The sequence below is a fragment of the Conger conger genome, chromosome 15, assembly GCF_963514075.1.
Source record: "Conger conger chromosome 15, fConCon1.1, whole genome shotgun sequence".
In the NCBI taxonomy this organism is placed as follows: Eukaryota; Metazoa; Chordata; class Actinopteri; order Anguilliformes; family Congridae; genus Conger; species Conger conger.
In genome coordinates this window covers 28237900-28255083 of record NC_083774.1, presented here as the reverse complement: position 1 = coordinate 28255083, position 17184 = coordinate 28237900, and the positions used below count along the sequence as shown (strand labels likewise).

The following is a 17184-nucleotide window of genomic DNA, read 5'->3' as shown; positions in this document are numbered from 1 at the left end:
CAAAGGTGTGAATATCTCTATCGTCCAGGGAAAGAATTAGGCAATTTCCCCCTCGGACACGTTTGGAAAATGATCTCTCGAAGTGAACCTGGAATGGAGTCAGGAATACGAGATCAGAGCACGGCTGCATTTCGGCTTCGCTGAACATTCGAGTGTCCCTCAAAAGAACCTCAGAACACATTTGCCATTAACTTGCACAAGGTATGAATTTCAGGCAATTTTTTTGATGGACGGTACCAGCAAGGGCTCAGGGGCAAGACAAAAAGCCTCAAGACTGAAGCCAACCTCTACTGAACGCTACAACACTAATAGCCTCACTTCGGTTTACCATCAGTAGGCATTTATTACACAGGTATAATGGCTTCATTCAGTATTACCATTTTATAAAGCAGTTATAAGCAAATTCAGGGCTTTATAACAGCTGTTATGGAGCGATATGCTACCCTTTTGAGTGCTGTCCAACAACCTCTATATCACATTACTACTGCCACCACAAAACATTGCAAATGTCTATGATGGTTAATGAAATTGTTAAGCAATGCTTGCGAGATGTTTGGTATGCCTTATGTATGTAATAAAATAAAGTGAGGTGCTAGGCCAGGTCATTCACATTTTAAATGTCGTGAAATGGGGATATTAACTATTATCACTAAACAGTCCCGCTTGATCTGAAAGGCATATTTATTTAAAAGTCAACTCAGTACATATCTCAGTCATGTTAAACTGACAGCTGACAGGCCGGGATGTACGTTGAAAGCAGGAGTGAACGTACGGTGCCTTTGAAGTGTAATGTTTTGCAACTCGGCAGAAACTGAATAACAGTGTATAATTTAGCAAAGTCTGATTCCTGCTTGTTTGACGTGTGGGTCTGCTTTTACCAGGGGGAAATGACAGAGCGACACATATAACTGTGGTTCAGGCCCATTACTCAGCACAACTGGAGAAAGCACTTTAAAGAAACACCCTGGTATTTGTCAACAGAATGCCAAGTGCATAACAGCCCTACCCACCCCTCCACCACATGATCTCCCACATCTTTCACATGATTTTCCAGATTATGCCCCCCCCCCCCCCCCCCCCCAAGTTTTTTGTTAAATGTAAAACCATGGGACAGTTTCAAGGATAATGTGTTTTCCTAGTGAAACTGAATTCATGCAGTATTAATGCTTGAAGCCATAATATTTCACAAGAACAAATGCAATAAATCATAAGATGCCGTCTACCAGCAGCTACAGATCCAGTGTCGCAGGTACAATATTAAAACTTGTTTGTGTGAAAGATAAAAATCTGATTTTGATTTGTGCTGAGAATTATCTGCACTGGGTGAACCTAGGAACTGTCACTCTTTCAAAAAACCTGCTGCCTCACTGTATTAATCTGCATTAATCTGCAGATTACATTTTCATCCCGTGTCAATAAAAACCAGGCAGAGACAGATTACAGACAGGAAAAAACACAATAATTCCATTATTACACCACCTCTAATGAATTAAAATGGCTCTAAATCATATCATATAAAAAAAAACAAAAAACAAACATCATGGTCATGTGCCATTGCTATATATACATAAATATGATCTCAATGAAATATGCCTCTTTAAAACAGGAAGGAGAACGTCATCACCTTAGCACACACTGAACTGTTTCCGCACATATGTGGGGAACAGGAGGAGAGAATGTCCTGATGAGAACATCACCTGTAAAAATGAACCCAGGTTAGAGGATAGAACAAAGAAAGCTATTCTTATATCTTCACCACCGTTTCGGCCTTCTGTCATCAGGCCGCCCAACTCGCTAGGTCTCTGCGTCAACCCTGTCTCCAAATACATAACTTTGATTACAGAACTTACGTACAGAAAAAAAAAGACCTCACTGACAAAGAAAATAAATTGTACATTTCATGATCGTGTCTCAAAATTACAAAAAAAAAAAAAAGAAGATTCTCAAAATAGTTTAAGTTGAACTCACCAGAATGGCACACCAAAGAGCTAAAATAATCTAAACGGAAAATAAGAAATAAGTTAACATAATTGACACATAGAAATTTACATTATGTACATTTGATTATTAAATTAGGTTGTTTGTTTTCGATTGGTGGCTCCTAAGTGTTTCTCATTTCACGAAGGTGATTTTTTTTTTCCTCTCTCAGAACCGTAAAACCCCATTGGATGTCTTCTGGAGCATTTGAGAGCGTTAATGATCCAGCCAATCAGAAAGCGGTAAGGCCTTCTTCAGGAAGTCCCTGCCAATTGGTCGTCTCTAAAAGGTGATTTATCATTAGCAACAAATATGGCAGATATCCGTACCTTTGAAAAAACAAAATAAATAAAAAATATATATAATATATTTATAAAATAAGAAACACCAGGGAGTGTTATCTTCTGTCAAGCTGTCTGGGTACCAAAAAACAATTGAGTTGTTTCTTAATCCTTTTTTAAACATTTTTTTTTCTTTTTTCATCTAGGAGGCCATTTGTAAGAAAAGGAAAATGTATTTCCTCGTCTTCGTCCGATATAACGCTTTACGGGTAGGTAAACAAAATGTAAAAGTGCTCTTTTTTTTTTTTGTTTTTGATATTTTTTTTGTCGTTTTTATTTTATTTGTATTATTTATTTTTTTTTTAAAGATGTCTCGTGTGTGGAAACGCGTCGCAGGCACTTGTGTCCATCGCCATCCTGAAAGTGAGACAGTGGAGCGCCTCGTTTGGCTCTTCCTGGGGTTTTCCGGGTTCGTCGCCCGGCGTTCCGCTCCTGGCGAGCGCTCAGCCCAGGATGTCCAGGTAGACGGGCGTGGCCTTGCCCATGGCGTACAGAATCTTCTGGATGTCCTTGATGTTCAGCCGCTGCTGCGGCTCCCTCTGCCAGCAGCCCAGCATGATGTCGTACACCTCCTTGGGGCAGATCCGGGGCCTCTCCAGCACACGGCCCTGCATGATGCACTCGATCACCTGAGGGAGGAGGGGGGGGGTCATGTATGAGACGGGGGTTACAGCAATACGTTTCACAACTGTGAACAACTGTTTTTTAACGGATAAAAGTTAACTCATTCAAAAAGAGATTGAACTCCCACTCACAATGCATCTTGTAAACAAATTTTAGTTGCGCAGCAAACTGAAGTTTCGGATACAATCCTTGGGTAAAAACAATGAAACACCACCAATTTATTTTTGTCATTTGGCAAACTAAATTGGTGGTTGGTTGATTAAAGGTTGTTTTGCAAGATACAGCGTGCGGGATAATCTTTTTTTTTTTAAATTTCATTTCCTATTAAAAAAGTTAACTAATTGAAATACATTTTAGATTCCCCCACATACTCACCGAGCACTTTATTAGGTATAACTGTACACCAGCTTGTTAATGCAAATATTTAATCAGCCAATAATGCGGCAGCAACTAAATTCATAAAAGCTTGCAGACGTGGTCAAGAGGTTCAGCTGTTATTCAGACCAAATGTCAGAATGGGGAAGAAATGTGATCTAAGTGACTTTGACCATGGAATGATTGTTGATGCCTGAGGTGGTATGAATATCTCAGAAACTCCTGGGATTTTCACACACACTCTAGAGTTTCTCTCGAGAGTTTGTAAGAGAATGGTGCAAAACAAATGAAAGAATACAGTGAGCAGCAGTTCTGCGAGAAGAAACGTGTTATTAATGAGGAGAAGGGCCAGGAAGGACAGGATGGTAACAGTAATGGTGACAGTGGTACACGGAAGAGCATCTCTGAAAACACAACACGTCAAATCTCTAAATGGATAGGCTAAAGGTAAATGACTGGGACAGGCAAGGTTGGTGGCAAGGTTGGTGGTTCGAATCCCAGCGTAGCCACAATAAGATCCACACAGCCGTTGGGCCCTTGAGCAAGGCCCTCAACCCCGCATTGCTCAAGGGGAGGATTGTCTCCTGCTTAGTCTAATCAACTGTACGTCGCTCTGGATAAGAGCGTCTGCCAAATGCCAATAATGTAATGTAATGTATATAGTGAAGTGATAAGTTTATTGTATTGATTTACAACGGTGAGATGACTCCACTGCATTGTTTCAGTATATAAAATGTCTGTAAGAGCAACCAGTTTCACGTTCAATGTCGATTTTCACTGTCCCTGTGAATATCTGTTTTTCAAAAATTAAAATTAGATTCTGGTGGAACTAGACCACCTGTGGCCAGACTGCCATTTATGTAACAAGAGCTTGTTTCTTACACCAAGCACTGCAACACACGCAACAGACCTCCTCTGTGTCCATAATTAGGCTCCGTTCAGTCATATATCTCAGAAAATTGTCTGCAAATCACTATTTCCAACCATTTTTTTTAGACATATCTGCTATAACCTGCACAGCTAATACTATAAAAATGCGATTATTATTTTGCCAAGAGCCCAATTTCTTTTACATTAAGTGTAAAATAATATATTTATTCTATGTGGTTCACCGTCTAACTATGAAAATACATAAATACATACATAAATGTTCAGTGCTTCAGAGCTGACTTTTATATCACACTACAACAATTCAAACAGTACAGACACAAACACATAAACACACGACTACTTTCTCAGAGATAAAACTAGGCTGCAGTTTGCTTCTAAATATTTATATATAATGCAAGCAGCCTTCAAGGGAGACAGGAAATTGAGATCAAACTGCCCTCCTGTATCTGAGTATCAGTGTTTTCTGCTTAGTGGTTGCTTTCTGTGAAAGGTGATTGACTAGTAGGCCAACTTTTCCCTTAGTAAAAAAGAAAAAGCGCAGAAAGATCACAGTCACATGAAAGCTGGGTGAAAGCCTTCAGCTTCTATAATGTCTTTGATATCACCTGTCAACATTGCCCACTGAGATTCAGTGGGACATGAATCGCTCAATTCACCGTGACCACTTGCCTTCTGGGCTCTCCCTATGGGGGAGATCTTCACTGATTTACTGCATATCAAAGAGGATTTGACCCGCAGATGGGCCACATACTGTATAAGCAAACGGCCGCACACACACACGGACACACACACACACACACGGACACACACACGGACACACACACGCATATAGGCATTGAAAAGCATGCACATGCACCTCACACACATGAAGATATGCACAAAGAACACCCCCAACACACAGCAAGCGTGTAAACACGCACACATGCACGGACGCACGTTGCACGCACAGACACGTGCACACATATGCACAGACAAGCACACGCACACATGCACATGCACACACACATGCACACACAGACACACATGCACACAGACACACGCATGCACACATACACACATACACACACACACACACACACACAAGCACACAAGGCCATTCCAGGGGAACTGCAGCGTCAGTGTCAGTCAGTTTTGATTTATCATCTGCAACTTCCTAAATATTCATCCTGGATCTGATTACTGGCAACATGACACTGAACACATTTCAATTACAATTACAATGGCATTTAATTCAATTTATCTGCCGAGCTGAAATGTAAATAGGCACAACTGACAAGTGACATGTTTGGGTGTCAGCCGCCATTACAAAATTAACTCACCAGACAACAAGTAACGGAGCAACAGAGCACCAAACTCAATTTCCATAAGTTAATAAAACTATCTTTCCCGAGGTTAATTCTGCATACGCTGGGGAAAGCTTTATGCTAATTTAAGTCGGAGTTCGTGCAGGGAAAGCTGTTTCGCTTGTGGGCCACACCGTAGATGGGATGCAGGGATTTGTTGTTGGGATGTCTGGGTTTGAACTTGTATCATTTTTATGACTTTTATCTTGAAAAAGACATAAATGTGGTATATAATCTCTCGGTATGTAATTTCATTTATTGTCAGGCATAGCCATGAATAATTTCAATAAGAAGCGAGGAGAATAACCAATTTAACACCGTGACCGAGTACGTATAAGGTAATGTAACCCCTCGAGGTAATTACAACACATCTGCGTTTTTGTATTCTTTAAGCATATTGTTTTGTATGGCAGTTGTTTTACAAGTTCTCCAGCATAACAGCTACCGCCTGCTTTACGCAGAAGCACTGAAGCAGGTCCACATGAGGTTTGCCCATCATGTTACTTTGATATCGTTCTGTGGTTTGGGCTCTACTCTTTACACTCATGAGCTGTGTTGTTGCAAGGCATAAACTTAAGGCATAAAAAAATTTCAAAAACTCACCTATAGTGTGCCATTTCATTTAATACACGGTAAGTTTTTATTTAATTACAGCATCAAATGATGATGTTTTAGTTGCATGGCTGACCAACATATCGCCTGCTGCTTTTAAAGTTTTCTACTTTGGGCTGAATATTTTTTTTCTTCCCAGTGCACTCGGGTTAAACTGAGCATGACGGTAATTGAAGCTAATTGATTACCTCCGCTGAAATGTAATGAGTCAGAGGCATTAAATAAAGAAGCAAGAAGCATCGCATTGCACAGCGCGGTATCAACATGACCTAACGGATCATCCTGTCTGCAGCTGGAGATGTCAAAGATTTAGTCTGGCTCATTCCCAACAAAAGAGAAATCTGTAATTTATTAATAGTTGCATGAGGTCAAAGCAGACTAGCCGCCATTTTGCTGTTGGAACACTGATGATAGCTCAAATGCGAAACATCTGCTGGTCTGCTTTGCCTTCACACAGAAATACAAAACTATACACACATCCATCCATTATCTGAACAGGGTCGCAGGGGGGCTGGAGCCTATCCCAGCATACATTGGGCGAAAGGCAGGAATACACCCTGGACAGGTCGCCAGTCCATCGCAGGGCACACACACCATTCACTCACACACTCATACCTACGGGCAATTTAGACTCTCCAATCAGCCTAACCTGCATGTCTTTGGACTGTGGGAGGAAACCCACGCAGACACGGGGAGAACATGCAAACTCCGCACAGAGAGGCCCCGGCCGACGGGGATTCGAACCCAGGACCTCCTTGCTGTGAGGCGGCAGTGCTACCCACTGCACCATCCATGCCGCCCCTATACACACATATAAATACAATAATATGCACTTATGAGCATACTTTTCAGTCCAAGTCCATTTTTTCTTTTTTTTTTGTGGTCTAAGGTTAGATGCAGCAATCTGGTTTTAAGAGAAGTGCTCATCACCTACTTCCACACTCTCAGACAAAATGCTGCCTAAAGGATCCATTTGATTCCATAGCAGAACCTTCTCTAGTTAAAGTGATGTTTGTCAGGCAAAATGAGTATTTGTTTGGGAGCTTTCACACTTCATGCCTATGCAGGGTTTCATAAAGGACTGATCAGGATTTCTCTATGATACTATTAATCACAGTAGTGAAATTTGCTTGTCATTAGTGTAACCGATCAAATGTTATTTGGCTTGTCTCCATAGAATAACCCCATTTAGTTCTTTCTGGAACCCTCTATCATAGATGTAAAAGTGAACTATATGGGGTTCTTCTATGGAATCACAGCATTCCGTTTGGAACCATTCTTTCCTGAGAGTGTACTTACAATAAAACTAGTTGTAAAACTGAAAACAACTGCTGCGAATGCAACCCCAGGAACTGAAAAACCATATTATCCTTCTCCAGTCATAGTAATACATTGAGTTTTGCACACATTCTGGAAGATCCCGTTCTACTGTGCAAGGCAGGGTTGCAGGTGGGGTTTGGGCACTATAAGGCCAACGCCTTTCGCCAGAGCAGCAATATCTCCCCGTCCTTCCTCGTGGTCCCTATCCCAGAGGTTTTTCCAAAATGTTCAGATGGGTCTTGGCCCAAAAAACAGTATTTTGCCCCACAGTCCTCCTTCCCTCTTTTGTGTGCTACAGGTCCCTCGTCCTTCATGGCCAGAGAACTGTGGACACCCTTCCCTCCATATTGAGGTAATGCCTGGATACATACCATGATGAATATCAGAAAAACAACACAAAAATAATACCCTTTGAAACTATTTCACATTTTTCATTAATTTGAATAATAATTTTTGTATGAATACTTAACTATCAGGTATCAGGCACAGTATCACCTGCAAGAAAGTGTGACCAAGTTATGTCCCAATAAACACAACAGCAGTGTTAACATCCCCTGGAGGTGTCTGGAACCGTGAGGTCCTGTTCTATAGAAAGTGTGGGGGCGTCCACGAGGGAATCTGTGTCCGGGGGCGTTGGGGTGAGAGTGCACTGTTCCTGTCGAGCCACTATCAAAGACGACCACAAACACCGTCCGCGTGGCATGACCTGCTCCCCTCTTGCGGAAGAGGCTCGCCTCCTGATTGGTCGCCGCAGGGCTGAATACGACACCCAGAGGCTGTTTTAACACTTTGAAGAGGTTTTTTTGGAATGTTTTTTTTTTTTTTTCAAGATGTTCGAGAACTCATTCGCTTTCAATTCCCAGTGGTAATGGTTACATCAGCATTAGAATGTTCAGTTTGGAACACAATATTCACATACACTCAGTGAGCACTTTATTAGGTAGAATGAGCATGAGCGGGTCTGCATGCAGGAAGGAGGGCGCGGCGAAGTCAAAGCGTACAGAAAAGAGAGGGAAACGATGAGTGGGCAGAGACAATCAGAGGATAAACATTACATTACATTACATCATTGGCATTTGGCAGATGCTCTTATCCAGAGCGACATACAGTTGATTAGACTAAGCAGGAGACAATCCTCCCCTGGAGCAATGCAGGGTTGTGCGGATATCATTGTGGCTACACCCGGATTAGAACCACTGACCTTGCGTGTCCCAGTCATTTACCTTAACCACTACGCTACAGGCTGCCCCAACAGATGGGAGAAGGTTCTGCACTGAAGTATATAGTAGTAACTATTTTGCTACGATTATATTTTTGCTAGTTTTGTTTGGCTATGTAATTATATTATCCTATGTAAGTATATATCATTCTATTGCACTGTGCTGTATAAAAACAGTTTTAGATATAATCCAGATTAATCAAATAGGCCCGAGTTCTTATCTTTGTTGTACTCTTAGCACTTGAAATTGTCCTTCCCTCTAGGGTCTTTCTCTGGCCTGTGTCCTACCCAACGTCTTCAACTTCGTATTTTGGTTTGTTTGGAGTTTTTATGGCTTCCTACTAAATCACTTTTATATTGCTTTTTTCCAGAAGTTTTGTTTTGTTTTCAGCACTAGGGCCTTTCGTTGTCATTCATTGTCATTGTTATTGTAACATGAGCGAGACCTGGGACGTGACAATACCGCATCCCACAGAAATACACAAGTGACTCAGAAAAGAAAATTCATTCAGGTGTGTGACAAATTCAACTGTAATGGAGTCTATGGAATTCTCTGAATGACGCCTCGGCAACAGCATGTGTGATGTAATAGAAGCCCTGCCTTGTTATTGGTCACCCGCTGCCAGCATAAATATGCGTGATGTAACAGCTGTTCTGCTTTATTATTGGCCAGCTGCTACCTAGCCGACAATCTGTGGAGTGTAATGGCGGTCCTACCTCGTTATTGGCCAGCTGGTACCACGGCTGTTTCCCATAGGTGAAAATCTCCCAGAGGATGACTCCGAAACTCCACACGTCGCTCTCCGTGCTGAACTTCCTGTACATGATGCTCTCCGGCGCCATCCAGCGAATGGGCAGCATCGTCTGCCCTCCCACCTATGAGAACAAAGCATCTAGACGTCACTACAACCAATCCGAGAGCAGAATACAAATGGCAGTATAGTGACCAATCGCACACCTGAGCACTTTAGATCCCCTAGTATGGTAAATGGTTGGAATTTAAATAGCGCCTTTAACCAAACCGCTGTACAATTGATGCTTCTCATTCACCCATTCGCACACACACTCACACACCAATGGCGATCGCGGTACTCCCAGCCAACCAGAAGACAGCTCTCAACTCATTAGTTGTCCCCTTCAATCCACACATCCTAGCCGTCCAATCAGACAGACGGAGAGCTGAACATCTCCAAAAGAGACATCTGCAGAAAACTCCATTTACACGTCCTCGCTATAAATCGAGTTTTCCCACACGTCCTAGCCACCCAATCAGGCAGACGGAGAACCAAGTTACGTCCGAAAGAGACATCTGCAGAAAACTCAATTCACAGCGAGGACGACTAACTCAAGTTTCAGTTTTCCTCAGACCCGTCCTCCAGCAGCCCGCTATCAATCCATCATTCCGCAATAACTCCGAGCTCGCCCACCCGGCTCGGCTTGCGTCAGTCCGGGCCGGTTTACAATCCGCTTCCCCATCACGTCAATCGCGCGGGCGGCGGGGAAAACCAAAACTGACAGTCAGACGGGAGGCGTCCTTCCTTCACCGCCATCCGCATATTAATTACAGGGTTCGTTAATGGCTGGCATAACGGGGTCGCAGCAACGCCGCGTGCATCGATACAAAACCCCGAATTAATTACTCCGTAACAGCACGGGCGGCACCGCACACTTTTTTTAAAAAACACTTTGCTGCGTTTAAATTTCCCAATATTAAAAGAACGACCATCTGGAGTGCTTTTCGACACATAAAAGAGCAGCCCTTTAAAATGCAGAGCAGTCGCCCACCGCTACATCAAATGAAATTTGAAAATATGTTTTTGATGATGAGGGAAGAAAGGCCAGCGCAACAAACTCAAACCCAGAGTTCAATCAGACCTGAAAAACATGTACAGTACATATACGTAAGCTGGGAATAACAAAGCATGTATTTATCAGCAATGTGTTGTAGATCATGTATAATGCAGCTGTTAATGCTTTAGTAAGCACTGATAATGTTTTCATAAACATTAATAACTGTTCTTTGTTCTACACATGTTGCCATTAGCAATGACAGTGACTCCCTTATCCCAAATCAATCACACACATATGCTCACATAAAGGTACAATATGAACAGAGGCATGCACATATATATAATGTATGCATGTCATGCATGCAAACACTCACCCGCATGCGCACAAACAACTCATCCTTACATTTTTATTCTATTCCACCCTCCCATTCTCAAGCTTAAACACAAATCCGTAAAACTAGCAAAATGTCAGTTCCACTGCTGGACTACACAGCATGTGATCGTTTTCAGATCTCAGCTAAAGAGAAAAAAATGAAGGAAAGCTTTCACTTTAAACCTGAATAAATCAGCACTGATCAAATAAACTAGAAGCCCGGAAGCATCTTAAGAAACAGTCTTAAGAAAAGTTGGATGTGAACTGGGTTATGTTTCTGTCACTATTGCGGGTGTCTGCACACAAATGTGTGTATTCCTGTATGTGTGTGCGTGTGTGTGTGTATCCATGTCTATTTAACAGGGGACCAAGGACTCATTACACATTCACCAAGCGGAGACATTTTCTAGGTCCCCTCTTGGCAAATACTTGAAATCATGTTAAAATGATGAGATGACCCCCTTCAGCACTCAATGCTGCCCCTGTAAACTGGAGCAGGAATTTCAGTCACAGACTAATACATGTCATTGTATGAGTGTGTATGTGTATCATTATATGAGTGTGCCTATATCCCTGTATGTGTATGAGTGTGTGTGTGTGTGTTTGTGTGCATGAGTTTGTGGGGTTAAGGAAAAGATAGCAGACAACCACTTTGGAATTTGTATTGACACGCAGGTCTTCTTCTGGGCAGTGCACTAGTCAGATATCCCTGTCAGGGTACACAGTAAAATGGCCAGTATTAATTCAACTCCAACAGAGTTTGACCATATGTACTCTATAAGAGTTGATTCCACACTGAACATTTTACTGGGTAAAACCGCCACCAATGCCTCCAATGCTCCGTACAGGAGGACTAAAACAGTCCCTCTGCCACACAGGACCAAGCCCTGGCAGAGAGAAGGAAAACAAGCAGACACATAATATCAAAACTCTATTTTTAAACCAACTCCACCGAAAACACTCCAGAAATAATAAGACGGATAACACCCCCTCCCCCCCCCCCCACCTCCCTGGCGGATGGGACGTTGCTGTGTCGGTGATGCGGGGAGCAGAGAGGCATCATGGGGGATTGGATTACAGGCCTGATGGGACATCGCCGTGGGGACGGGCTGTTTGGGGGTTTTGGGCTGCCTTTGGGAACGCATCAGACGTCGAAGCGAAGCAGTGGGAGCGGTTTCTGAGCCGTAATGTCTACCGTCGCAGTGATGACACAGGCACCTCTGCGGCAGAATTACTGCCAGCTGTCACCGTTTTAGTGGTAGTACCATGGGCGCCATTTTTGTGCCCTGTGAAAAGATTACACATTCGCCCCGGAAAATCCAATAGCCTAATATTTTTGTGGGCCCCAGTCAGTAAGGCCCTAAAAATCATCTGAACTCCCCCTAGTACTAGTATCTGAAGTCACAGTAGTACTTGTGGAACTTGTAGCATTGTTTGTGCTCTGTACAACTTGCAACAGTTGAGGTTTTAAGTGTCAAGTGTTTTTAGTATCTGCACTTTTACATTAAAAATAGGGATTAGCAGACACTCAATTACATAGCTGGATATATACCATAGCAAGTTATGCTAAGCACCTTGCTCAGGGGTGCAAGGGTAGCACCTTCCTGACATATCTGGAAATCGAACCTCAGCTCCCGAATCACTAAATACCCTAAATTGCAACTCCCGCCCAGAAAATAATTCCAAGAACAAATAGTAGAGCTATTCACATCAGGATCCACGATGCAGCTGTCAGAAGCCAGGAGTTCCACAGCCTCATTAGACAACAGAAAGGAGTGATAAGCTGAAAGAGGAGTGTTTGTTCTGTCCACAGCTCTGTCAGGTGCGTGTGTGAGAGAGAGAATGTTTGCGTCTGAGAGTGTGCTCGCAGTGGGGGGCAGGCTTTGCAATCAGCCGTATGACAGAGAGGAAAGCAGAAAGACCAACAGAGAAAAGAATGTGTTATGAGTCGGTGTTCTTCTATTTGCGCTCACCTTGACCAGAGCTTGGGGGGGGGGGGGGGGGGGTTCATATCTCCGTAGCAACCCAAGACTCCCTGTGAGTCTCTTCAGCTTGGCCCTCTCTATTCCTCCCTCTCTCCCCTTCCATACATCTGTGCCTTTGTATACACGTATTCCTTCTTTCTTCCTTTCTCCCACCGGTAAACAAACACACACACACACACACACACACACACACACACACACACACACACTATCCCTGTGTAACGAGAGACATTTCGCTTGAGTCTGAGGTGGGATTTGAACCCCAGCCTCTCACTCGTCCAAATATTTGTTGGACGAATGAGTAAACAGTCAGCTAAACACAAAATCGCCTCTAACCAAAGGCAACAACGTTCTTCCTGAATTCAAGGGTTACATCAGAGAGCATCGTCATGGTAACCTGCTACGAGCCTTCGCTTTTTGCGAACTAGACAGGCTACCCCAGCCAAACATGTTTCAGATACAGGTCTTACGTCAGGAATCACAGCCTTGTGTGATTAAGCCACAGACGTAATACAGGTGTAACAATTCTCTGCGTTGCTTGATCACAAGTCCCCGGCGCAGCGGCAGACGATGGGGGGGGGGGGGGGGATTTCTGGGCTTAACAAAATATTAGTAAAAAAATATATAGCTCCAGGCTCATCTCTGAGAGACAGAAATACCAGGAGGAATGCTGCCTGGCTGTGGTCGATTGTCCTGTCTGTGCGAGGCAGAGAGAGCGGGCTGTAACACTCAGAATGTCAGGCGCATATTTAAACAGAGGTCAGCCTGCTGGGTCAGCCGGGTTTACAGACAGCGGCGCTGTGTAAAATTGTACCATCGTTTAAAGTGATGGAGTGTTTTTCCTCCCTCTCCGCCCGCAGGTACACGTCAGAAAAGACGGAGGGGGCGCTCAGCGGGGCCGTTCAGGGGGCTGGGGGGGCCGCGCGATCTGGCGGGAGGCGGCGGATCAACCACCGATGGTAGAACCCGGGAATCTCATTCTCGGTCAAGTTGTCCTCTTCTTGCTCTCAAACTCCCCCCCCCACCCCACCCTCCCAGGACCTCCTACGTCAACATGTCACAGCATCATAGGGAACAATTGGTGGATTGTCAGTGAGCAATCTCTCTGCAGAGGGGACGTGGCTGGTGCAGTTATGGCTCTCTTGTTAGTAGCATTCCAGCATGGACACCAATACCCTCCTTGGCCTGAAGGGGGCATTGCAACAGCGCCAACCACACCCAGACCTTATGACACATACATATTATAATTACGCAATCATGGCCATGGCCCAATATGTCAAACTGTTAATAAAAATGCATACACAATCTTTTTAACACATACAAATGATAAGAGTGGTCTCAAACTGCTTTACCATGAATGCGGGCGATCAATCTGTCACCCAAAACACTGTGATGGGGGGTGGCCATTTTGTATGTGAGGTGGAGAAGGAGATGACCTAATGAATGAATGAATGAGCAGGTAACCAGGTTAAGAAAGCCATATTGGGAATTTGCTCAGGACACCAGGAACCCTCCCTACTCTCACTTTAATAAGTGCCTTGGGATCTTTAACAACTACAGTGAGTCAAAAATTCACTTTAATGGCTCATTCGGAAAAATGCCAAACATTTGGTTTTTCTGTTTGGTCCTGAGGGAAGCTGGCATAGCAACACTAGCATAGCAACAGGACTGTCTACTGCAATTTTGAGTTTTGATTCTAGTTTTCCCTGAAAGTCTCACATCCAAATACTAAACAAGCCAAATGTAGCCTCAGTTACTTGCTCAGTGAACATCTCAGTGTAAAATGGCATCTGACCACTCCAGCTTTCTGCTCATCAGTACAGTTTAAGCCGTGTTTCAGTCTTATGAAATGTTTAGGGGATACGGTGGGCTACACTGCTTGAAAGCCTTATTAAATTAACACAGGTCAGCACGTATTGTTATGTTCCTGCATTCTGTGTGTTAGTTTATCATTGTTTATTATCTTTAGTCTTGTAACTTATTATTTTTCATATTCATGTCTGGTGTTCTGTTTACATTCATTAGTCTTTGCACTTGTCTTCCCCTGTGATGTCTGAGTCTGAATGTTTACTAGTCCAGTCACTCCCTTGTCTGCGTGCACTATTCAGGTGTTTACGGTAGTTCCGGGGTTCAATCTTCCTTCCAATCTTGCATTCCTTACTTCCTGCTTTCTCTCCATTTCATGTTTGTACATAGCACTAATATACTAATCCCAACTAACATAGAATTTGTACAGTACTAATTATACTAACACACTAACATGTTTGTCAAACTAACAAACTAACATTCACTAGTTTTGGGTATTTGTAATTTAAATCACTTAACTAACTTACTAACGCATCTCCAGTTTTAATTCTGTTCTGTAACTCCGCCTCCCTATTCTATCACTGATGACTTGCTTAGTTTCAGCGAAGTATTCACACCTGTCTCTCTATCTCTGCATCTCCTGATTCTCTGCAATTGTCTACTCTCTAGTCCAGAGCCGTTTGTATTACATGTGTGTCATTGTGAATCCAGTCCGCGTTTTCGTTTCCCCCTCGTTATTGTCCTATTACCCTTTCATGCGTCTCACCTGATGTTTATTTGTTAGACCGCTCTCACTCCCATGCCCCGCCTAGTTTGTCTCATTCCCCTGTGTATTTATACCTGTCCTTTTTAGTTGCACGCTGCTAGTTCGTCTTGTCCTGTTTTGAGTCCTGAGCCCTTCATCCCTTCCCCCAGTTCTAGCCTCCTTGTTTCCTTGCCCTTGTTTCCTAGTCCTTGCCCGTGTGTATTTTTGTGGATTTCTTGTTTTGACCCCTGCCTGCTTCCCTGGACTAGTCTTTGTGTGTTGTGGATTTCTGTACCTCTGCCTTATTGGATTGACCCCCTGATTTTTGACCCTGGCCTGCTTTTTGACTACGCTCGGTCTGCCCCTTCACCTGCAAGTAAACCTGCAATTTTCTGCACCCCTGTCTGCTTTTGGTTCCTCTGTTCCCCCTGGGATAACACTTATGTACAGTGACAACACTAAACTCTTGATGTTAATGTGTGTGTGTGTGTGTGTGTATACATCTCTTTGATTAATCAAAATCAAGAACTGCAAAGGTTATAAGAGTTTATAAGGCCACCTTAAAGTATAAATAACATATTACTAAATAGTTAAACGTTAATCTAAAAACCATTTAAAGGGACCTAGATATAAATATATCATTCTTAATATAATAAATGAACTATATTAATGGTACAAACATGTTTACAAACTGATTTATTCACTATGAAATTAAGTCAGTACCATGAAACAAACTTATGAAAATATGTTTAACAGCCCGTTTCATAGTACTTACCTCTGAAATCAGCAGAAGTAGTTCCATATAATTACACATCAGTAAGATTTTACCCAGGATATTTACACAGGCTGTAAAATATAGGGTTAACTGATATCATATTAAAGGTGTTGATTTTAATCCTGGATTCTGAAAATATATTATTGAATATCATTCACACGCCAGTAACGAGAGCAGAATCTGAAATAGACTTGCAAAGTGCGTGTGTGCGTGCAAGCATGCATACGTGTTTGCGTGTGCTAGTGTGTGTGCGTCTGGTTGAGCCTGCACGTGTGCCTGTGTATATGCACGTGCGTGTGCTCGTGTGTTCCGTTAGGTTAGATTTTTTAATACATCACTGTGCTTAGTCGCGCTGTGCGGTGTGTTGCAGGGATCAATCCACACTATGCAGGACCAATAAAGCAAAGTGCACAAGGGAAGACATTAACGCACGGGGAGCAGAACAGACTCCTCGGAATGGATTGGGTGACAGTTTGAATAAATGCAACTTACTTCCTGCCTAGTAATTATAGGCTGTATTTAAGGTTTAAAGAAAGGCCATTAACACCCACACGCCACAGACAGCGTCTCTCTCTCTCTCTCTCTCTCTCTCTCTCTCCTTTCATTTTTCCTTCCTCACCTTCCTTCTTTACTTTCTATTTTGAAGAATGCTTTAAGGAATTTTTGTTTAATCAGCAAGGATGTAGCTTGATGAAATACAGTGGAGTACTTCCACTGAGGCCCTGTGGAGCCCACCTCTACTGTACCACTAATGCCAGCACAGCCACTGGCTACTCATACTAAATATTTCAGGCTAATTTTCATGTATGTAGTATGAGTAGTATGCTGCAGTAAGGATGCGGTTTCGAACGACGCCGTTGTGTTTTGCTTGTTTTTGCGACAGCCGGCAGGTTCACAGCAGAGGTCAGCCAATCAACTGGGCTGATACTAAAGTCTGCTTTGAATCAGTAACAAGTTGGCATGGATGTGAACTATGCAGTTTGCTGCACAAGCCTGTCCTCTGTTGAG

General features: G+C 43.0%; 1 protein-coding gene across 1 annotated transcript in view; it reads right to left on the bottom strand.

The window, feature by feature from the left end:
- Positions 1–1109: 1109 nt before the first annotated feature.
- The window catches only part of LOC133111384 (NT-3 growth factor receptor-like), a 226899-nt gene continuing 210824 nt past the window's right edge, over positions 1110–17184 (bottom strand). Inside the window, exons 17-18 of the mRNA XM_061221694.1 lie at positions 9420–9578; positions 1110–2947 (exon numbers count right to left, since the gene is read on the bottom strand). Coding sequence (XP_061077678.1) covers positions 2762–2947; positions 9420–9578 — 345 coding nt within the window. The 3' untranslated portion in view covers positions 1110–2761. The remainder of the gene's footprint in view (positions 2948–9419; positions 9579–17184) is intronic.